The sequence below is a fragment of the Scylla paramamosain genome, chromosome 42 (genome assembly GCF_035594125.1).
Source record: "Scylla paramamosain isolate STU-SP2022 chromosome 42, ASM3559412v1, whole genome shotgun sequence".
In the NCBI taxonomy this organism is placed as follows: domain Eukaryota; kingdom Metazoa; phylum Arthropoda; class Malacostraca; order Decapoda; family Portunidae; genus Scylla; species Scylla paramamosain.
Genome location: NC_087192.1, coordinates 12,230,954 through 12,254,546, shown reverse-complemented (window position 1 = coordinate 12,254,546; position 23,593 = coordinate 12,230,954). Strand labels below are relative to the sequence as shown.

The window sequence follows — 23,593 nt, the reverse complement described above, 5'->3', positions numbered from 1 at the left end:
GCTAAGGTCTGATGCTGAGGTAATGCTTTAAAAAATTTCAACTTTATAAAGGAATCATCCACCGCTAATTGAGCAGCTATTTTACGCAATTCTCTCAAATACGTGGAAGGTCTGTCACACATTATGTTATTTTGATTAACAAGAGAGTCAAAAAGTTCAGGTTTTGACCTGGTGAAAAGAGATATCAAAGATTGCTTTAATTCACCATAGTCTGAAGAATTGATGACTTCATCACTCAATTGATTGATTACTCTAAGTGGCAAATTTGATAATATATGGTGAAATTTAGTACTTGAAACAGTGATCTTGGCAAGAACAAACTGTGATTCAATTATTGTAAACCAGCGTGTTACTGAAGTCTCATCAAAGGGTGGTGGTTTGACGGCAACAGCTGCGGTCACGGAAGAAACACTATCCTGCGACGCACCAGATGTAAGTAGCGAACCCTCGTCCTGGTTCGGCATAGTTCCAAGGGCATAGATTCCAAACAGGTTAAAAGTAAAATAATAGAGTACCTGGACGACCAGCATATAGTCACTGTGTAGTTATAGTCTGCCACCAATCACCACAGTCCGTAGGCCGTCCCTGCTCCACGATGATCACGTCACGTCTAGTCACTCCGGGGTCACCACTTGTAGAGTGGAGATCGGTACAGAAACTTCCAGACAGGTGCCGTGAGTTTATTTGCGGGCGCTGTTCACAGGCGCAGTTAGATTCCTCAGACACGGTCACAGCAAGTATACAATAATAGAGGCCTGCCAACAACCAATTAAATAAATACGAAATCCTACACGAAATTACCGAACACATCACAAGTTATAATATAAACATGGTCTGGAAATGTTATACTAATCCAACTCCATAGAAAATCATGTTTCTATCAAATATCACCAACAAGGTACATTCACAATAAGTAATTAACAAGATCACCCAAATACTTTAAACTGTAATCACATATACTTACATGTTCATCAAAGTTAATGCTAAATAAATATATCATAATCACAATACTATCATAATCACAATACCATCATAATACAAAGTGCTTACCCAAACTCCAGGTGGTGCTTAAATCACAATAAAGGAAAACCATTGCAGGCGTGTGTGTGTGCGTGTGTGTGTGGTGTTTTAGGTAGGCGTCCAGTCAGCCGAATGACCGAGACCATGGCAGTACCCAACGAGGTGTAAACCGCATTACTGGAACCTACCTCGAACTTCTACTTTTCTTTTTTTTTTGTTTTTATGTAGGAAGGACACTGGCAAAGGGCAACAAAAATCCAATGAAAAAATATGCCCACTGAAATGCCAGTTCCATAAAAGGGTCAAAGCAGTGGTCAAAAATTGATGAATAAGTGTCTTGAAACCTCCCTCTTGAAGGAATTCAAGTCATAGGAAGGTGGAAATACAGAAGCAGGCAGGGAGTTCCAGAGTTTACCAGAGAAAGGGATGAATGATTGAGAATACTGGTTAACTCTTGCGTTAGAGAGGTGGACAGAATAGGGGTGAGAGAAAGAAGAAAGTCTTGTGCAGCGAGGCCGCAGCAAGAGGGGAGGCATGCAGTTAGCAAGATCAGAAGAGCAGTTAGCATGAAAATAGCGGTAGAAGACAGCTAGATATGCAACATTGCGGCGGTGAGAGAGAGGCTGAAGACAGTCAGTATCTATGTACTCCTACATAACAACTCTCTCTCACCAGTAGGTGCATTCCCTGTTAAGTTATCCATTTTTCTTTTTGATGTCAGTGAACTTGTTTCTGATTTCAGTGATGCTCCTGACAATGCTACTCACAGCATTGACCAGCTGTCACTGCGTCTCGTGCCTGCTCCTTCATTGTGCCAGTGAGGCAAGGAGTGAGGGAGCAGACAACAATGTTCCACCTCACCCTCACTGCTGAAATGAGCGTCAGGAGCTCCTTGCTGGAAAAGCTGGGGAATGGCTTGTTATTATTGTTGCTATTAGGCTCGTGATGATATAATGATCCTCATGGGCCCTGATGAAATCCTGCGAGGCCATTACAGAAAAATACAGGAGAGGCTGATGACAGCTGGTTGCTGTGATGTGTGGACACTTGAGGCTGCCAGATGGAGTGTTGTGACTGCAGGCTGATAGTTGGCAGCGTAGTGCAGTGCAGCGAGAGTAGAATCGCGGGCAGTGGAGCAGGTGGTGCTCAATGGGGCATCGGTTTTTGTACAAGGGTTTCGCCATATTTGAGATTTGTGACTCACTTTCCAGTATCAGGTGATGAAGGGGCATATATGTAAAATTCCATATGCATACTAATGTGAGGCCATTTCTTTTCTCTCATTTTTCAGTTCCAGTGATGATCATTTGAAATATATTGTAGCGACGGGGGGACGTTGGTAGCACTGTGTCGTGAGTAGTGAAGATGGACGTTGGCAGTGCTGAATTCAGTAAGGAGTGAACTGGTATTTGGGTTGAAACTAGAGGCAGGAAACACTGTGATTGGCCCGAAGAGCAGCAGCGCACTGGCCAACCAAGAAGGGACCAACGCTACATATGGGTCTGTGGCGGTCCTCAAGACAGAGAGAGACGAAAACTTCATGAGAGAGAGAGAGAGAGAGAGAGAGAGAGAGAGAGAGAGAGAGAGAGAGAGAGAGAGAGAGAGAGAACACCAGAGACAGAGAGAGAAGAGGACACCAGAAATAGAGAGAGAAGAGGACACCAGAGAGACAGAGAGAGAAGAGGACACGAGAGAAAGAGAGAGAAAAGATGCTAGACCAAGAGAAGAAGTGCCCGTTCTTTGCTACGACACTAGTCGCCTGCTGCTGCAGAGACGCTACTGCGCCCCGGAGCATGGTGTGAGGTTAGTGTGCCCTGGCATACTAAGTTAGTGAATACTTGACACTAGCTGAGCGACAATGTGTATGAGTTGCAATCTCGTGGCGTTCTGTGCGCCTGCAGCTGTTCTGTGAGGTGAGATGCCTAGTGACAGAGACGCTTTGCAGAGTGTAGCTGCTCGAAGGCAGCTGAAGGACCCACACGGTGACACGAATCGTTATTCCATTCGGTCAAACCTGAAGACATACATGATAAACATAAGCCGTGCGTAGCATTACTAACCATTAAGTACTGTATCAATATAATGTATCACTAACCATGGATTATGCTAATTAGGGGGATCGACCCCTCGTAATACAGATGTGGAACACGTGTTTGGGGTCTTAAGGAGGCCTGTCAACAAGCAACACCTACGTCTATAATGTAGTGGTCCGATCTTTCCTGGAGTAGTCACACCCTAACTCGGTGGCGGTACAAAGGGATCTGTCCCTCCAGGCTTTGTCCCTGCTGGCCCTCGGCGGCTCACGCCTACCTATCTTACCCTTAGGTGAGCAATAGTTCCCAGGTGACCCATCTGTGTCTTTTCTACTCTATGCGCCATGTCATCAACTTTACCAAGTAAACACGACTCTCACTATCTCTCTACAACTAAGCTCTCCACAGCTTGTTCCTTAGTATTACCCATGCTTCATATTAGTTTCTCACCACCAGCCTCACAGGACCATGTGAGGCGACACAGCTAGCGATTATACTCCCCCTCATTTACTTAACTTTTATAGCACCAGAACTTAATATACTAGTTCACTATAACTCTCATAACACAGAACATGGTATTTAGCATACGCCTGTTCAACAACTTCTTTCACCCGCTCGGTGGTTTTTCACCCGCTCAGCCGTAAAACAGAGAGAAGGCCGGTGGTATGACCCTGACTTATGCTGTAGTGTGGTAGTGTGCCTTGTGCCCTATAGTACTGCTCTGTGTAGGTAATCAAGACAGGAGTGCTAGTGAGCCTGTGTTTTGTTGCTCCCTCCACCTTCTCAATAGTCTGTTGAGTCCAGACAGGTGCCGCGTGTATGTGCGTCGTCCCCACTAGCCAAACAGTCCCAATCACAACAATGGTGGATTCATGTTGTGTGTTCTGACCGCCTTGGGCTGCTGCAGTGGTGTGTACCTGAAGGCCAGAAAAAGGAGCATGCAAAAAAAAAAAAAAAAAAAAAAAAAACATATATATATATATATATATATATATATATATATATATATATATATATATATATATATATATATATATATATATATATATATATATATATATATATATATATATATACATACACACACACACACACACACACACACACACACACATACGTTAGTCGCTGGCCAAGTAGAATGAACCTTTTATATATATATATATATATATATATATATATATATATATATATATATATATATATATATATATATATATATATATATATATATATATATATATACACACACACACACACACACACATACGTTAGTCGCTGGCCAAGTAGAATGAACCTTTTATTAAACATTCATACGATAAAACACCTCTTGAGTCATCAATAACTAAAGTTATAGAGATATTATACATCCATGTACTGAAATACTTTGAATGTTCAGCCATATGTATTTGTAAACATACGCACATGTAAGCCTATCACATCCTATATAAGGTTAGAGGTGATTGGCTGTTCCCTGCCAGAACCCTAGCTACCAGCTGGTACCTTACCAGCCCACTAATATATTTTTCCTGAATAGCGATTTACCAGTTCTGGTAGCGGCATGATAACCTGGTCCTTGTAAGCGAGCCTAGGGCTGGATTCATCAGACTTACCAGCAGGTGTAACCCCAAGTTATGAGATGCTCTCTGTCTCTCATGCACATTTTTTTCTTCCTCCCTCTCTATTTGAGTTGTACATACCTTATAAACTGCTACAAGGCCTGTGTCCTGGGGGGGTGGTCAATCCTTCGCTATGCTGTTGTGCTGCGTGGTTAGTGGCGAAGAGGCATACTAGGTAAATATGACGCAAATTTGAACTTTTGGTCAGTAAAGGGAACAATATCAAGAGCACAATTTAATTTTGCAAGTAGACTACTTGCATCTCTGAACCTCATAACTCAGACACCCTCTGTATGTGTGTGTGTGTGTGTGTGTGTGTGTGTGTGTATATATATATATATATATATATATATATATATATATATATATATATATATATATATATATATATATATATATATATATATGAACACGTATAGGTAGCAACCCTAGAGGTGAGCACATGAATATGCTGTGTGTATGAGGTAACCTCATATGAGTACATATGTGAGTACATATGAGTATATGTGAGTACATGTTTGGGTGACTTAGCTAGTGGTGATGTATGGCTTGTTCAGAGGCTGGTGCCGGTATCTACAGCACTAATGGAAGGAGAGCTGATACAAACCTATAGGTTGACCTTAGAGTCCCTGGGGTCATGAGGGTGTCCATGTGTGTGTGTGTGTGTGTGTGTGTGTGTGAGGGTTAGTTAATCATGGAATAATTGTTTTACCTTACTTTTAATTATAGTTCAGTGAACATGAGTGCATGTATAGCATAAGTAGCAATTATCCTTACTAGTAGTGATAAGCTGCATGACTCGTAGTTATACCTTGCAAGCTAGAATAGGTGTAGTTAATTGTCGCCTGGCAGAAGTGGTGACATGGGAGGCAGGGTGTGAGGCACCCTACGGCACTGAGAGAGAGAGAGAGAGAGAGAGAGAGAGAGAGAGAGAGAGGGTATCGAGACTGTGACGTGACAAGACGTGTAAGGAAGGAGACCAGGGAAAGCGAGTGGAGTCCTTGCGAGTAGTTTGCGTGTGACTGACTGACGTGCAAGTGCCTGCCACCCTTGTACCTGCCTGTGTGTTGTGACTGTTACACGGTGACTTGTGTACTGTTGTGTAATATATGGATATAAGGTGAAGTGTGTTTTCTTCTTGTTCTGTGAGACCGTTCTCACTGAGTGATCGTGAGTGAGAGAGCCGCAGCCGTACCCAACCACCCATGTAGAGTCCTCACTGACACGCTTAGAACCCCGCAACGATGTGAGACGTCCATTGCCTGCTGGTGTGAGTAAATTTCAATCAATCAATCAATCAATCAATATATATATATATATATATATATATATATATATATATATATATATATATATATATATATATATATATATATATATATATATATAGTAAATTTATAGTTTAAGCCAATGTCCCCAATCTCTACCCACGGCCCCCCCAATCCCTCAAGCAAGCTTGGGGGCCTGTGGGGAACCGGGGGTTTTGAGGGGGGAGCCATATACGAGTGATATATGGACTTAAAAAATCTAGGGAAATTTCCCCAAAATCTAGAGAAACCTAGAGAAATTTCCCTAAATCTAGGGAAATTCTCTATATCTAGGAAAATACCCCAAACTCTCCCTCTCGCAATTTGACAAGACATTGAGAATCACCTAATTTAATCTAACCTAACCTAACCTAACCTAACCTAACCCTAACCTAACCTAACCTAACCTAACCTAACAACTGAAGTTCAGGCAACAATACACCATTTATGTTTACCTGTGGACTATGTTTACCTGTGAAAAAAATGAGAGCGCTGTGCATTCCCAGGCCTATTGTGGCGTTATTATTAATTTCCGACAAGTAGTGTAATCATTAGAAATGATGTGAATAGTGAGAAGAACAAAATGAGGTAGGTTATTAACACGTAGTGTGTAATGGCTTAAACTATAATAATACCATATATATATATATATATATATATATATATATATATATATATATATATATATATATATATATATATATATATATATATATATATAATACCAATTTATGGAATGGACCCCATTTCATATTGGTTCTGCGCAAACTGCAAGGCGCGAGCGCGAACTTAGTATGGCGGTGGTGTAAACAAAGCTGTTGTCACAATGGTGTCCTTAACTTTAGTTATCCTAATTTCCATGTCTGCGGTCCAGTCTATTGACCTTACTGGAGGTAAGACTTTGTATCATTACTGTACTACTTTTTACTGAGACAGTTTAGTCTAAGAGTTGTAACTGGAGTACAGCTTCAGGATTTGAGATAAATGATATATATTAACATGGCTTCGGTGTCCTTTACTGATGCGTTAACATTTTGTATCGTACGTAACTCTAGTATCGTAGTGGCATATAAAATCATACGATGGGTAGAATCTCGCTAACGTGTTTATTTAAACACGTTAGCGAGATTCTAACCATCGTATGATTTTATATCATAAGACATCATAGTATTCCGATCTCTTATCCTGATCAGTCTTTTGCACTTATCAAACAAAACCGCTCAGTCACCTGTGACACAACTATCGACAGATGTTATGGTAGTTATTCGTTTTATCAACGTACTCATTTTTTTTTGTAGGGGTATTATTTTAGGAGAGGACCACAACGCATAACGCATTTAGGAGTATTGTTTTTTATTACTTTTATGGATGCTGAGAAACTTTATTGAAGTTTTTTGTCGTAAATTAATAGTTTCTGTGATATATATAATTTTTGTTGGGTGATGCACGTAGGTTAGGTCATGTTAGCTTAGGTTAGATCAGTCAGGTTAGGTTAGGTTAGGTAGTAAAATTGCAGTTTAACACAATACACGCTATCTTGTTTTTCTCTTCCCCTAGTCTCAACAAGCTTGGGGACCTTGTGGGAGAGCGGGTTTTTTGGGTGTTGAATTCTGAAAGCAGGAAATTTCTAGGCTATCTTAACTTAACCTGATTGGGGTGGCTTTGCACTCCCCTAGACCCCTGCCTTAAGGTCACTAACCTAACCTAACATTACCTAACCTGACCTAAACTAGCGGGGGGCTTTGCCCTCCCTGGACCCACCTTAAGGATCCTAAAGTAACCTAACATTACCTAACCTAATTGAACCTAATATTACCCAACCTAACCAAAACTAACTGGGGGGGGCTTCATCCCTGCCTGAACCCCCCTTATGGATACTAACCTAACCTAATATTACACCAGCACACCACACTAACAAGAATGATATGGAAGTACATACAAAATTAAGATGTACATATGTACAGATACCTGGGTTTCCCACTGTAGTGAGGGAAAAAAGTTGGGTAGACCCAAATTGCAGTCTATGCACCTGTCTGATGTCATGATGAAGGTAGAACTGACATAGCAGCTCCCCTGCTGCTTTTCATAGCCTTGTGGAGAACTACATGTGGACTAATTCCAAATTACACAGGCCATTTGAATTAGTGGCACTATGTGCAGTGCAAATGTGTCACACATAAAGTCTTATTTAATTACATTTTTAATGTGACAATTAATTTGTATCCAGTGCTACAGAAATATCAGTGAATAATAAAATGGTGAATAAAATACCTGCCATGGGACTAGTTTCTGTGGTGACATAATGCAGTTACAGTACCCACATACCAACATACTAATACATGTACACTACTGATTGAGCCAGCACAGGGTTGAGAGGAAGGATGAAAGTGAGGAAATTGAGATAGGTTGAAAATTCATTTGTGAGTTGTTTGTTATTTGCGCCATTAGAAATGGTGCAAATAATGTGATCTATGAGTTGAGCGTGAGTGAGTGAGGTCAGGTTAGGTTAGTTAGGGTTGTCTTCCTTTAAGCTATCATCTCTATTGAAAATTACCATTTTTTGTGTTCCCTGCCCATAAACCCTGCTTCCTGACAAGTCCCCAAGATTATGAGGGAATGAGAGGAAAAGAGACAAAATTAGGTATTTCTGATGTGCTTTATTCTCAAAATTGTATATAACATAAAAAAAAAAAAACAGCAATGAATGTCATTGTTTATTACTTGAAATGCTGTTTGGTACTATTGTAAAAATTAACATTTTTTTTGTCAAAATATATGCTTGTGATAAATTTGGTAAATTTTCACTCTTTCAGCAGTCTCTTTATTCCTGACAAAACTATTTATTTTTCTGGTACATTTTGCCCTATTTTGAATTAATCAGCATGTTGGATAGAAGCCACAGGAGAGTAGTTTGCAAATCAAAGCTTTGTGCCATACTTTATCAAAAGCTTTTGATACGTCAAAGGCAACAGCAAAATTTTCATTAAAATCCCTAAAAATGTGTGTATTTTATACTCATATCTGGTGTGATGCAGCTCTGTGGCTGTGCAGTACTACTGTCACATCTAACACCATGCGTGTTTTGCTCTCTCTCTCTCTCTCTCTCTCTCTCTCTCTCTCTCTCTCTCTCTCTCTCTCTCTCTCTCTCTCTCTCTCTCTCTCTCTCTCTCTCTCTCTCTCTCTCTCTCTCTCTCTCTCTCTCTTTCCCCCCTTCCATGCCTTCCTCTACCTTCCATCCTTCCCTCCCCATTCCCTTCCTCTCCCTTTCTTGACCTTCCCCATTCCTTCCTCCTTCCATCTGTCTCAACCACCCACCCACCCATCCTCCCTTCTTCCATTCTCTCTCTCTCTCTCTCTCTCTCTCTCTCTCTCTCTCTCTCTCTCTCTCTCTCTCTCTCTCTCTCTCTCTCTCTCTCTCTCTGTCTCTGTCTGTCTGTCTGTTTGTGTGTGTGTGTGTGTGTGTGTGTGTGTGTGTGTGTGTGTGTGTGTGTGTGTTTACCTACTTGTACTTGCCTATTTGTGGTTTATGGGAGGGGAGTAATCTCATAGTATCCCATCTCTATATCTATCTAGTTTGGTCTTAAAATCACTGACAGTTTTGGCATTGACAACATCTTCACTGAGTTCATTCCATTTGTTCACATTTCTGTGAGGAAAACAATACTTCTTAATGTCTCTTCTACAGTTAACTTTCTTCAACTTCTTATTGTGTCCCCTTGTACTCTGTGTGTCTAAATTCATAAAACCTTCTTTGTCCACATTTTCCATACCATTTATCATTCTATAAATGTTTATTAAATCTTCTCTCTCTCTCTCCTATTTTCAAAGGTAGGAATTTCCAGCATTTTTAATCTGTCTTCATAGGCTGATTTACTCAACTCCAGAACCATCTTAGTGACTGCTGTTTGTACTTTTTCTAATTATATAATATTCCTCTTTGTATGAGGAGACCACACCAGTGCCGCATATTCCAATCTTGGTCATTTCATGGAAATTAACAACTTTTTTTTATTATTTCTTTATCCAAATATGAGAATGCCCTTCTTACTCTTTTTAACAAATTAATCGACTCTCCAGTAATTTTATCAATGTGTCTGTCCGGAGTCAAATTTTCAGTAACTGTTACTCCTAAATCCACTTCCTCTTTTGACTTCTTTAACTTCACACCTTCCATCTCATAATGATATTGTATACTTTTCTTACTCTTACCAAACTCCAGTACTTTACATTTACCTAAATTGAATTCCATTTGCCAAGATTTACTCCATCTATTTATCTTATTTAAATCATCTTGCAGTACCATACAGTCATTTACATTTTCTACCCTTCTCATCAGCTTAGCATCATCTGCAAATAAGTTCATATAACTATCTATCTCTTCATTTATGTCATTCGTATATATTACAAACATTATCATTCCCAACACTGACCCGTGTGGGACACCACTAGTTACTTTCAGCCAAGATGAATTTTGGTCTTGTATTACTGTTCTCATCTCTCTACCATCCATCCACTCCAGTAGTCCTCCAATTTTTCCATAATTTTTTATCTTCCATAGCAATCTTCGGTGTGTGTCAAATGCCTTCTTCAAATCTAAGTAGACACCATCCACCCATCCATCTCTCTCCTGCACAATATACCCTTGAATAAAAGGACAATAAGTTCATGGAGCATGATCTTCCCCTCCTAAATCCAAGTTGACAATTTACTAAAACTTTATCTCTTTCCAAGTGTTCCATCCATCTTTCCTTTATTGTTCTTTCACAATTTTTCTACAACACTAGTCAAGGACATTGGTCTATAATTTGGTGAGTTTTCCTTATTTTCTCCTTTGTATATTGGTGTAATATTTGCTGTCTTCCAATCTTTTGGTACTCTTCCCTGTGATAGTGATGTCACCACTAGACTGTGAATTTTATCAGCCAGTTGTTCTCTACATTCCTTCAATATCCAGTTTGATACTCTATCTGGACCAGTTGTTTTATTTAACTTCAAGTTCTTCCATCATCTTAAGTATTTCTTCATAACTGACTGGGACTGTTCTTAGTATATTCCTCACCAACTTATCCCTTCCAGCATCAAACTCCTCTTCCACAATAAATACTGATCAGAAACTATTATTCATAACCTCCACCATGTCCTGTGCGTCCTCATAGGACGCACAGGACAATTTTCAGTCTTGATACGCCTTCCTTCTTCATCTTCCCATTAATATGTCTAAAGAACAGTTTGGTTTCATTTATACTCTTATCTGTTATATTTCTTTCATAGTTTCTTCTCTCCATTCTTATTATCTCAATGTACTTATTTCTTGCATCAATATATTCCTCCCATCTGCTCAGTTTTCCTCTTCCATCTATTCCAAGCATTTAGCTTACAATTTGTAGCTTCTTTGCATTTTGTATTGAACCATTCTTTACCTTTTCTACATCTTACTCCTTCTCTAGGTACAAATTTCTCCATAGCAGAATTATATATCCTTATAAATCTGCATGTGTATGTGTGTGTGTGTGTGTGTGTGTGTGTGTGTGTGTGTGTGTGTGTGTGTGTGTGTGTTTTATGCAAGAAGGCCACTGGCCAAGGGCAACTACAAATTTTAATAAAAATAAATGGCCACTTCATGCCAGTTCCCATAGAGATGTCAGATAGAATAATAAAAAAAAAAAAACAGAGGATAAGTGTCTTGAAAGCTCCCTCTTGAAAAAGTTCAAGTCATAGGAAGGAGGAAATACAGCCAGGCAGGGAGTTCCAGAGTTTACCAGAGAAAGGGATGAATAATTGAGAATACTAGTTAACTCTTGCATTAGAGAGGTGGACAGAATAGGGATGAGAGAAAGAAGAAAGTCTTGTACAGTGAGGCCACAGGAAGAGAGGATGCATGCATTTAGCAATATCAGAGGAGCAGTTAGCGTGAAAATACGAGTAGAAGATACCAAGAGCTGCAGCATTGTGGTGATGAGAGAGAGGCTGAAGACAGTCAGTTTGAGGAGAAAAGTTGATAAGAAGAAAACTTTTGATTCCATCTCTAAAATAGTGGTGTGAGTGGAACCCCCTCATACAGGAAGCATACTCCATACATGGACTCCTGTACAGAGTTAGCAGCTGGGGTGTTGTGGATTGAGAAAAACTGGCAGAGATGACATAATGCTTAACTATATAGAAGCTGCTTTAGCTAGAGATGAGATGTAAAGTTTCTTGTTAAGATTATAAGTAAAGGACACTCTGAGAATGTTCAGTGTAGAAGAGGGACATTTGAGTGTCATTGAAGAAAACGGTATAGATATTTGGAAGGTTTTGTCAAGTTGATAAATGGAGGAATTGAGTTTTTGAGGTATTGAACAATACTAAGTTTGCTCTGCCCCAATCAGAAACTTTACAGAGATTAGAAGTCAGGCATTCTATGGCTTCCCTGCATGAGCTGTTTACTTCCTGAAGTGTTGGGTCTACAAAAAGATGTGGAAAAATGCTGGGTTGTATTGTTTGCATAGGAGTGGGTAGGAAGCTTGGTCTGGAAGATCATTGATAAATAATAGGAAGAGATTGAGTGACAGGACTGTCTAACACAGCAGCAATAGAATGATCAGGAAGGAAACTTAAGATGAAGTTACTGAGAGAAGGATAGAACCCTATAAGAGGCTAGTTTGGAAATCAAAGCTTTGTGCCAGACTATCAAAAGATTTTGATATGTCTAAGGCAACAGCAAAAGTTTCACTAAAATCCATAAAAGTGTATTTTGTCCTCACATCTGGTGTGATGTACCACTGGCTGTGCAGTACTACCATCACATCTAAAACTGTGTGTGTGTGTGTGTGTGTGTGTGTGTGTGTGTGTGTTTTGTTTCTCTCTCTCTCTCTCTCTCTCTCTCTCTCTCTCTCTCTCTCTCTCTCTCTCTCTCTCTCTCTCTCTCTCTCTCTCTCTCTCTCTCTCTCTCTCTCTCTCTCTCTCTCTCTCTCTCTCTCTCTCTCTCTCTCTTTCTCTCTCTCTCTCTCTCTACACACACACACACACACACACACACACACACACACACACACACACACACACACACACACACACACACACACACACACACACACACACACACACACACACACACAGACAGACAGACAGACAGACAGAGAGAGAGAGAGAGAGAGAGAGAGAGAGAGAGAGAGAGAGAGAGAGAGAGAGAGAGAGAGAGAGAGCACAAAACACACACAAAAAAAAAATTGATTTTAGGAAAATTGTGGAGGAATAAACAAAGGCAAACGACACAAAGCTAACAGAAAAAGTTGTTCAAGTTATAAAACAGAAAGAAAATTTAGTGAGAGACACTGTGGATAAGAAAAAACTGTTGTGGTATTCAGCCTTAAGGAAGAGTGTACACCTCAGTGGACTGAAACAGAAAAGAAGGAAAAGGTATGTGTGGAAAAATTAGTGGAGACATTACAAGAAGAAAAAGAGCCAACTGGAGAGATCAAAGAAATTAAAATATTGGGTAGATATGTTGGGGGTGGACAGCATCCCATGAAAATAAAGTTTAGGTCACAAGTGGCAGCTGAAGAAACACCGAGTAATTCCTGGAAACTGGCCTAGGTGGAAGAATACAAACAAGTGTGGATAAAAAAAAGATAGAACCAGAGGAGAGAGAGATACTATAAATGAACAAAGAAAAGAAGCAAATGAAAAAAAAATGGAAAACTATCAGAGGTGGAGAAAAAATGGTTCTTTTTGGAGGGTTATGGACATGAGGTTGAGAAAGTGGTACAGGAGGGAAGTAAATGCGGAAGGAGAAGACTAAAAGTAGCATACATGAGCATGAATGGACTAATGTCAGCAGTGTTGGAACTAGAAGACTATTTAAAAGAGGAGAAACTGGACATCATGGGAATCATTGAAACTAGATTGGCAAGTGAAGGGGATATATTAAATATTGGTGAAGGAAAATACAACCTCTGGAAGCAAGATAGAAAGAATAAATGGGGAGGAGGTGTGATGCTTCTAGTTAGGAAAGATTTATTAGTGGAATTGGTCACATATGGGGTGGAGGAAGCAGAAGTATTGAAAATAAGCTTAAGACAGAATATGGGAAGATACCGTAATGTTGTGGTAACTTATGTTCCTCCCTATTCCAACTCTTAGAGAGAGGATGAATATAAGAAAATGCTTAAAGACACAAGGACATGTTTGGCAAAGCTGCTTGAGGGAAATAATGATGTACTCATGATGGGGGACTTTAACTGTAAAGAGATATCTTGGGAGTATTGGATCACAGAAGGCAGTGAGTCATCATGGGAGAACAAGCTACTAGACCTGGCTATTGAGAATTTCCTGACACAGTGGGTTACAGATGACACAAGATTTAGGGGAAATGAAGCACCTTCAAGGCTTGGTCTAATTTTCACCAAGGAACAAGAAATAGTAGAAGACCTTAAATACATAAACCCAATAGGAAAAAGTGATCATGTGCTGATTCAGTCCACAGTTATGGCTAATAACCCCAGTATAAGAAAATAGGACCACAGAAGAGAATGGCTAAACTACAGCAAGACTAATTTTGGACAACTTAGGAAGTATTTCAGTGAGGACATAGAGGAAAAGTGGACAGCTTTCCTGGATGTTCATAATAAGGGAGTAGAGAAATGGGTACCCAAAAGATCAACAGAGAACCTTTTCAAAAAGGATTGGTACAACAGGAGATGTGCAACAGCTAGATTGGAGAGAAAAAAGGCATGGAACAAGTGGAAGAAAAACAAGAGACTGGACCTGTGGAACAATTACATAAGGAAGAGGAACGAATATGTCAAAACTCGCTGAGATGAGCAGAAAAATTTTGAAAGGAATGTTGTGGAGAAATGTAAAGACAACCAAAATTATTTTATAAATTCATTAATGGAAAATTAAAGAGCAAAGATGAAATAAGTATGGTAAAAGATGGAGAAGAGGCAGTGGATGACCCAGAAGAGGTAGCTGAAGTGTTTAACAGATACTTCCATTCTGTGTTTATTAAGGAAAATGATTTCAGAAGTGAGAGGACAGTGTTAGAAAAAAAGGACCAACCTAAAGGAGATTAAAACATCAGTAGATGAAGTAAAGAATGTGTTGGAAGCCCAACAGTGGATCCTGATGGTGTCTCGAGTTGGATTTTAAAAGAGTGTAGCTCACAATTAGTCTCAGCATTGCACATTATAATTAACACTACTCTGGTAAAAGGTAGAGTGCCCATAGACTGGAAACGGGCAGATATTACCCCAATCCACAAGACTGGAAGTAAAGAAGATCCATTAAATTATAGACCTGTATCGCTCACAAGTGTGGTGGCAAAGATTTGTGAAAAGATTATCAAGAACAGATGGGTGAAATACCTTTTTTTTTTTTTTTTTTTATATGTAGGTAGGACACTGGCCAAGGGCAACAAAAATCTAATAAAAAAAATGCCCACTGAAATGCCAGTCCCATAAAAGGATCAAAGCAGTGGCCAAAAATTCGTGGATAAGTGTCTTGAAACCTCCCTCTTGAAGGAATTCAAGTCATAGGAAGGTGGAAATACAGAAGCAGGCAGGGAGTTCCAGAGTTTACCAGAGAAAGGGATGAATGATTCAGAATACTGGTTAACTCTTGCGTTAGAGAGGTGGACAGAATAGGGGCGAGAGAAAGAAGAAAGTTGTGCAGCGAGGCTGCGGAAGGAGGGGAGCCATGCAGTTAGCAAGATCAGAAGAGCAGTTAGCATGAAAATAGCGGTAGAAGACAGCTGGGGAGGGGACCATAAATGTCCCCAGGTCGGACTGCCTTTCCGTCGACGACCCTAAGTGTCTTGACACCCCCCTCAACTTTTTCTTCATTAACTTCTGCAACATTCGCGGTCTAAGATCTAATTTTCAATCTGTAGAACACCATCTCTCCTCTTCTAAACCTCATCTTCTTTTCCTCACTGAAACTCAGGTGTCTGAGGCAACTGACAGTAGCCCCTTTTCTGTTCCCTCCTACTTTCTCTATCCTCATTTTCGATCCAAAGCTGGATGCTGCGTTTATGTGCGCAATGACTTAACCTGCTCTCGTGCCCACGCTCTTGAATCTTCTGAGTTTTCCACCATCTGGCTACGACTACAGAGTCATTCTCATACTAAATTTATCTGTGCTGTATACCTCTCTCCTAACTCCTCTGACTATAAGAAATTCTTTGACTACTTAACTTCCAAAGTGGAGCACATTCTGACCCTCTTCCCTTTTGCAGAGATCTCCATTCTTGGAGACTTCAATGTTCACCACCAGCTTTGGCTTTCCTCTCCCTTCACTGACCATCCTGGTGAACTAGCCTACAACTTTGCTATCCTCCATGACCTAGAGCAATTGGTGCAACACCCTACTCGTATTCCTGACCGTCTTGGAGATACGCCCAACATTCTTGACCTTTTCCTGACCTCTAATCCTTCTGCTTATGCTGTCACCCTTTCTTCTCCGTTGGGCTCCTCCGATCACAATCTCATATCTTTATCTTGTCCTATCACTCCAATCCCTCCTCAGGATCCCCCTAAGCGAAGGTGCCTCTGGCGTTTTGCCTCTGCTAGTTGGGGGGACCTGAGGCGGTATTTTGCTGATTTTCCTTGGAATGATTACTGCTTCCGTGTCAGAGACCCGTCTTTGTGTGCTGAGCGCATAACAGAGGTGATAGTGTCTGGCATGGAGGCGTACATTCCTCACTCTTTTTCTCGTCCTAAACCTTCTAAACCTTGGTTTAACACAGCTTGTTCTCGTGCTATACATGATAGAGAGGTGGCCCACAAAAGGTACTTAAGCCTTCCTTCACCAGAATCTCATGCACTTTATATTTCTGCCCGGAACCATGCCAAGTCTGTTCTCCAACTAGCCAAAAACTCCTTCATTAACAGAAAATGTCAAAACCTTTCAAGATCTAACTCCCCTCGTGATTTCTGGCATCTAGCCAAAAATATCTCCAATAACTTTGCTTCTTCTTCTTTCCCTCCTCTACTTCAACCAGATGGCACCACTGCTATCACATCTATTTCTAAAGCTGAACTCTTTGCTCAAACCTTTGCTAAAAACTCTACCTTGGACGATTCTGGGCTTGTTCCTCCCTCTCCTCCACCCTCTGACTACTTCATGCCTCGTATTAAAATTCTTCGTAATGATGTTTTCCATGCCCTCGCTGGCCTAAACCCTCAGAAGGCTTATGGACCTGATGGGGTCCCTCCTATTGTTCTCCGAAACTGTGCCTCCGTGCTTGCACCTTGCCTAGTCAAACTCTTTCAGCTCTGTCTGTCAACATCTACCTTTCCTTCTTGCTGGAAGTTTGCCTACATTCAACCTGTTCCTAAAAAGGGTGACCGCTCTAATCCCTCAAACTACCGTCCTATTGCTTTAATTTCCTGCGTATCTAAAGTTTTTGAATCTATCCTCAACAGGAAGATTCTTAAACATCTATCACTTCACAACCTTCTATCTGATCGCCAGTATGGGTTCCGTCAAGGCCGCTCGACTGGTGATCTTCTGGCTTTCCTTACTGAGTCTTGGTCATCCTCTTTTAGAGACTTTGGTGAAACTTTTGCTGTTGCCTTGGACATATCAAAAGCCTTTGATAGAGTCTGGCACAAAGCTTTGATTTCCAAACTACCCTCCTACGGTTTCTATCCTTCTCTCTGTAACTTCATCTCAAGTTTCCTTTCTGACCGTTCTATTGCTGCTGTGGTAGACGGTCACTGTTCTTCTCCTAAATCTATTAACAGTGGTGTTCCTCAGGGTTCTGTCCTGTCACCCACTCTCTTCTTATTATTCATTAATGATCTTCTAAAACAAACTTCTTGTCCTATCCACTCCTACGCTGATGATACCACCCTGCACTTTTCCACGTCTTTTCATAGACGTCCAACCCTTCAGGAGGTAAACATATCACGCAGGGAAGCCACAGAACGCCTGACTTCTGATCTTTCTAAAATTTCTGATTGGGGCAGAGCAAACTTGGTATTGTTCAATGCCTCAAAAACTCAATTCCTCCAAGGCAACAGCAAAAGTTTCACCAAAATCTTTAAAAGAGGATGACCAAAACTCAGTAAGGAAAGCCAGAAGATCACCAGTTGAGCGGCCTTGACGGAACCCATACTGGCGATCAGATAGAAGGTTGTGAAGTGATAGATGTTTAAGAATCTTCCTGTTGAGGATAGATTCAAAAACTTTAGATAGGCAGGAAATTAAAACAATAGGACGGTAGTTTGAGGGATTAGAACGGTCACCCTTTTTAGGAACAGGTTGAATGTAGGCAAACTTCCAGCAAGAAGGAAAGGTAGATGTTGACAGACAGAGCTGAAAGAGTTTGACTAGGCAAGGTGCAAGCACGGAGGCACAGTTTCGGAGAACAATAGGAGGGACCCCATCAGGTCCATAAGCCTTCCAAGGGTTTAGGCCAGCGAGGGCATGGAAAACATCATTGCGAAGAATTTTAATAGGTGGCATGAAGCAGTCAGAGGGTGGAGGAGAGGGAGGAACAAGCCCAGAATCTTCCAAGGTAGAGTTTTTAGCAAAGGTTTGAGCAAAGAGTTCAGCTTTAGAAATAGATGTGATAGCAGTGGTGCCATCTGGTTGAAGTAGAGGAGGGAAAGAAGAAGAAGCAAAGTTATTGGAGATATTTTTGGCTAGATGCCAAAAATCACGAGGGGAGTTAGATCTTGAAAGGTTTTGACATTTTCTGTTAATGAAGGAGTTTTTGGCTAGTTGGAGAACAGACTTGGCATGGTTCCGGCCAGAAATATAAAGTGCATGAGATTCTGGTGATGGAAGGCTTAAGTACCTTTTGTGGGCCACCTCTCTATCATGTATAGCATGAGAATAAGCTGTGTTAAACTAAGGTTTAGAAGGTTTAGGACGAGAAAAAGAGTGAGGAATGCATGCCTCCATGCCAGACATTCACCTCTGTTATGCGCTCAGCACACAAAGACGGGTCTCTGACACGGAAGCAGTAGTCATTCCAAGGAAAATCAGCAAAATACCTCCTCAGGTCCCCCCAACTAGCAGAGGCAAAACGCCAGAGGCACCTTTGCTTAGGGGGATCCTGAGGAGGGATTGGAATGATAGGACAAGATAAAGATATGAGATTGTGATCGGAGGAGCCCAACGGAGAAGAAAGGGTGACAGCATAAGCAGAAGGATTAGAGGTCAGGAAAAGGTCAAGAATGTTGGGCGTATCTCCAAGACGGTCAGGAATACGAGTAGGGTGTTGCACCAATTGCTCTAGGTCATGGAGGATAGCAAAGTTGTAGGCTAGTTCACCAGGATGGTCAGTGAAGGGAGAGGAAAGCCAAAGCTGGTGGTGAACATTGAAATCTCCAAGAATGGAGATTTCTGCAAAAGGGAAGAGGGTCAGAATGTGCTCCACTTTGGAAGTTAAGTAGTCAAAGAATTTCTTATAGTCAGAGGAGTTAGGAGAGAGGTATACAGCACAGATAAATTTAGTATGAGAGTGACTCTGTAGTCGTAGCCAGATGGTGGAAAACTCGGAAGATTCAAGAGCGTGGGCACGAGAGCAGGTTAAGTCATTGTGCACATAAACGCAGCATCCAGCTTTGGATCGAAAATGAGGATAGAGAAAGTAGGAGGGAACAGAAAAGGGGCTACTGTCAGTTGCCTCAGACACCTGAGTGTCAGTGAGGAAAAGATGAGGTTTAGAAGAGGAGAGGTGGTGTTCTACAGATTGAAAATTAGATCTTAGACCGTGAATGTTGCAGAATTTAATGAAGAAAAAGTTGAGGGGGGTGTCAAGACACAGGGTCATCGACAGAAAGGCAGTCCGACCTGGCAACATTTATGGTCCCCTCCCCAGATGGGGATTCCGAGGCTGGTGTAGGAGTCGCCATGATGATTTTAACATTTTTGAGTGAAGGGTGTGTGTGTTATTAGGTGCTTGTAGTTTTGTGTGGAGGAAGAGAGTTGTCTTTAGAGGGCAGGCTGTGACTGCCCCCTTGTGTTGTGAGACACAAAGGGAAACGTTCAGTGAGGTCACAGCTGGGTTTAATGATAAGTTCACAGCTCCCCCTGAACAGTGCTTTAGACCTCACTGGGAGTAATTATCGTTTCGTCAGGTGTCTACTGCCTCCTCCTGTTAGACAACAAGGTGATAACAGAGAAATAGTTTGTTTTCAGAAAAGGAAGATCTTGTGTTATGAATTTGATAAGTTTCTACTCAAGAGTAATAGATATAGTGCAAGAAAGAAATGGATGGGACAACTGCATATACTTAGATCTGAGAAAAGCATTCAATAAAGTTCCACACAGAAGACTAATATGGAAATTGGAAAAAATTGGAGTACTTGGTGGATCACTGTTAAAGTGGATGACTGACTTTTTGACAAACAGAGAAATGAGGACAGTAATTAAAGGCAGCAGGTCGAAATGGAGAACGGTAATAAGTTGAGTCTGACAAGGTTTGGTACTTGCACCAATTATGTTCACAGTTTATGTAAATGATATGACAAAAGGTGTAGAAAGTTACATGAACCTTTTCGCTGATGACACTTAAGATTATGAGGAAAGTAACAAATGAAGAGGATTGCAATTCTTAAAATGAGGACTTAATTAAGATCAATGATTGGTTATTGAGGTGGAATATGGAGTTTAATGCTAAAAAATGTAGTGTGATGAGGTTTGGAAGAAGTGTGAAAAGACCAGTTGGCAACAATTACTTAGGGAATGAGGAAATCTCTATAAGATCAGAAGAAAAAGACCTAGGAGTAATTATTGCTGCTAATTTATCATTTGGGAAGCACACAAACAAAATTATAGGAGAAACATAGAATCTGCTGAGAAACATCAAGACAGCTTTCTCCTATATTGATGAAGATATGGTAAAAAAACTAATAACAGTGATGATATGTCCGAGATTGGAGTATGCAGCATTAGTGTGGTCGCCAAGTTTGAAAAAGGATACAAGAAAGTTAGAAAGAATCCAGAGAGCTGCAACTAAAATCCCTACAAACTTTAAGAGAGTATAGTTATGAGGAAAGGTTGAAGAGATTGGACCTGACTACACTAGAAAAAAGGAGAGAAATAGGCAATTTGATAGTAATATATAGAATATTAGAAGAAATGGAAAAGTTGGACAAAGAAGACCTCTTGATACAAGATACGAGAGACACAAGAGGGCATGGAAGGAGATTGAGTGTTTGCAGAAGAGACATCAAGAAACATAGCTTCCCACACAGAAGTATAACAGTGTGGAATGAACTTAAGGATGAGACTGTGTGTGTAAAGACAATTAATAAATTTAAAGAAAATCTAGATAAAAGTTGATATGGAGATGGGACAGCACGAGCCTAGTGTGGCTCTTGTCCTGTATTTCACAACTAGGTAAATACACAGTTTTAGACAAGAGGCAGCAAGAGCTGGTGCAGGCAGTGAAGCAGAGTGGCCAGGAAATGTTACTTGCACTGAGAAACATTGCTTGGCAGCTTCAACAGCCTGCTTCACGCCAGAGGCTGGCTGAGCCCCCACCGGTAATCCTTATAGGGCCGCCAGCTCTGCGATTCCCCAGGCCCCTTGCCCCTCACCCCTATGGCTTCCAGTATGGAGCAGCTCCCCAACACTATCCAGCGATGCTACAAGCCAGCCAGTAGTGAACTTAAGATAGTGTCGGACAACGTGAGAGGCTTCCATATGAACGTTGAAGAGCTCACTCAATATTATCATTAAGAATAATGTAGATTTAGTGTTTGTGTGTGAGACCTCGATTCCAAGGTGCCAGATAATTATGCCCTTGTTAAAGGGTATTTGGCCTGAGTAAGGAAAGAGCGTTCTACACAAGGCAGGGGCGTGGCCTTCTGCTACAAAGAGATGGTCAGTGCTCAGGTGGTAGAGCCTCCCACACCCGTGCCCAGGGAACTTGAGTTATTGGTATTAAAAATAACTCACAGTAACGGGAAAGGTCTGTTGTGTGTGGGCTGCTATCGGCATCCATTGCAGGGAACAGTGTTGCTAGACTACCTGTCAGAAAACTTGGACACTTTCATGCTGGCCAGTCAGTGTGACAGTGTGGTAGTGACTGGCAACCTGAACCAGCATACGGTGAGAGACACTTTTAACTCCCTACTGGTTGTGCACAACATGCACAATTATGTCACCTTCTCCACGCACAGGTCTGGATCATCCCTGGACCCAGTAGTGATGGACCTCCCTCCCACACAGTACAGTGTTCTCCACTTGACTTTGTGGGCACCTCAGACCATGTGGCTGACCTCACCAGGATACAATTCAGGACACCATGAGAGGAGGGAGAGCTTCACCTGCATCCTCTGGAGGTGGGAGGCTGCTGACTGGGATGCACTCCGTGCCACCTTGAGGACTACAGACTGGGGAGACGTGCTGTGTGGCAATGCTAACCAGCAGGTGAGGCGGCTCACCCAGCTGCTCCACGCCCTGCAGGCCCGCTGGGTGCTGCATTTGGACCACAAAACCAAGGCATCAGACTAGCCCTGGTTTGGCCCTGCATGCTACGCTGCCTCTGATGCCAAGTACTGAGCCTGGCATGCTCTTAAGAGACACCCTACTGCCAGGAACAGGTTAAGGCACCGAGAGGCAACAAAGCACATGAATACCACGCTAGCATGGGCAGTGGAGCAGTGGAAAGCTAACCTCAAGAGTAAGCTAAGGGGAGGCCAGGTTGGTTGTAAACAGTGGTGGAGCCTTGTCAAGGACCAGCAGGGTGAGTTGAAGGGCACTTCCATCACTGCACTCCACTGGGTAGATGGCAGCATTGCCCACACTGCTCGTGACAAGGTGGACCTCCTGGCCAAGCACTTTGCTGAAAAGATGTGCATCTCCGACCCTGAAAAACCGTCTCTGCTACTCCCTCAAATTGTGAAAGAAACACTAGTGACTGAACACAAGTGAAGAGGAAGTGAAAGTGATACTCGCAAACTTGGACGAGAGAAAAGCGGTGGCGCCACAGGACATTAGTTCCCGCGTACTATGTCAGTGTGCTGTAGAGCTGGTGCGTCCTCTTGCTTCACTCTTTAACCACTGCCTTGGCACCACCACATGGCCTGAAATGTGGAAGGGGAGTAGTGTGGTGCCACTGCACAAGAAAAATGCAAAGACAGAGGCAAAAAACTACAGACCCATGTCCCTGCTGCCTGTGCTGAGCAAAGTACTGGAAACTGTTGTGGTCTTGAGAGTTATGTGGCACCTTGGGCACCTCGAGAGGCACCACCTGCTGAGCAACAGACAGTTTGGATTCAGGCAGGGGAGGTTGGTGGCAGACCTGCACCTGCTCCTCTCTCGATGGAGTGGAGTGGGGCCCTGGACCAAGGGAAGACCATGGCAATCGTGGCTCTTGATATCGAGGGGGCATTCGACAAAGTGTGGCTTGCAGCCTTCATCACAAAGCTCCGTACTGTAGGTGTGGATGGGGCACTCCTCCAGCTCCTTGAGAATTACTTAAGAGACAGACATCTCAAAGTAATCATCAGTGGGCAGGAATCAAAGCCACAGCCCATAAGGGCAGGTGTTCCTCAAGGGAGCTGCTTCAGCCCTTTGCTGTGGAATGTGTATGTCAATGATCTGATGCACCTCATTCCTACTGCGAAGGCATTTGCAGATCACAGCTTTGGACTGGAGGAGGAAGCTGCAGCCAGTC

The 23,593-nt window shown here is 41.8% G+C and overlaps 1 protein-coding gene across 2 annotated transcripts in view; it reads left to right on the top strand.

Moving 5' to 3' along the window:
• Positions 1 to 6,737: 6,737 nt before the first annotated feature.
• Positions 6,738 to 23,593, top strand: part of LOC135093237 (ADAM 17-like protease) — a 219,524-nt gene continuing 202,668 nt past the window's right edge. For both annotated transcript variants that reach the window (XM_063992245.1, XM_063992244.1), the window contains exon 1: positions 6,738 to 6,869. In XM_063992245.1, the coding sequence (XP_063848315.1) occupies positions 6,803 to 6,869 (67 nt within the window). In that variant the 5' untranslated portion in view covers positions 6,738 to 6,802. The remainder of the gene's footprint in view (positions 6,870 to 23,593) is intronic.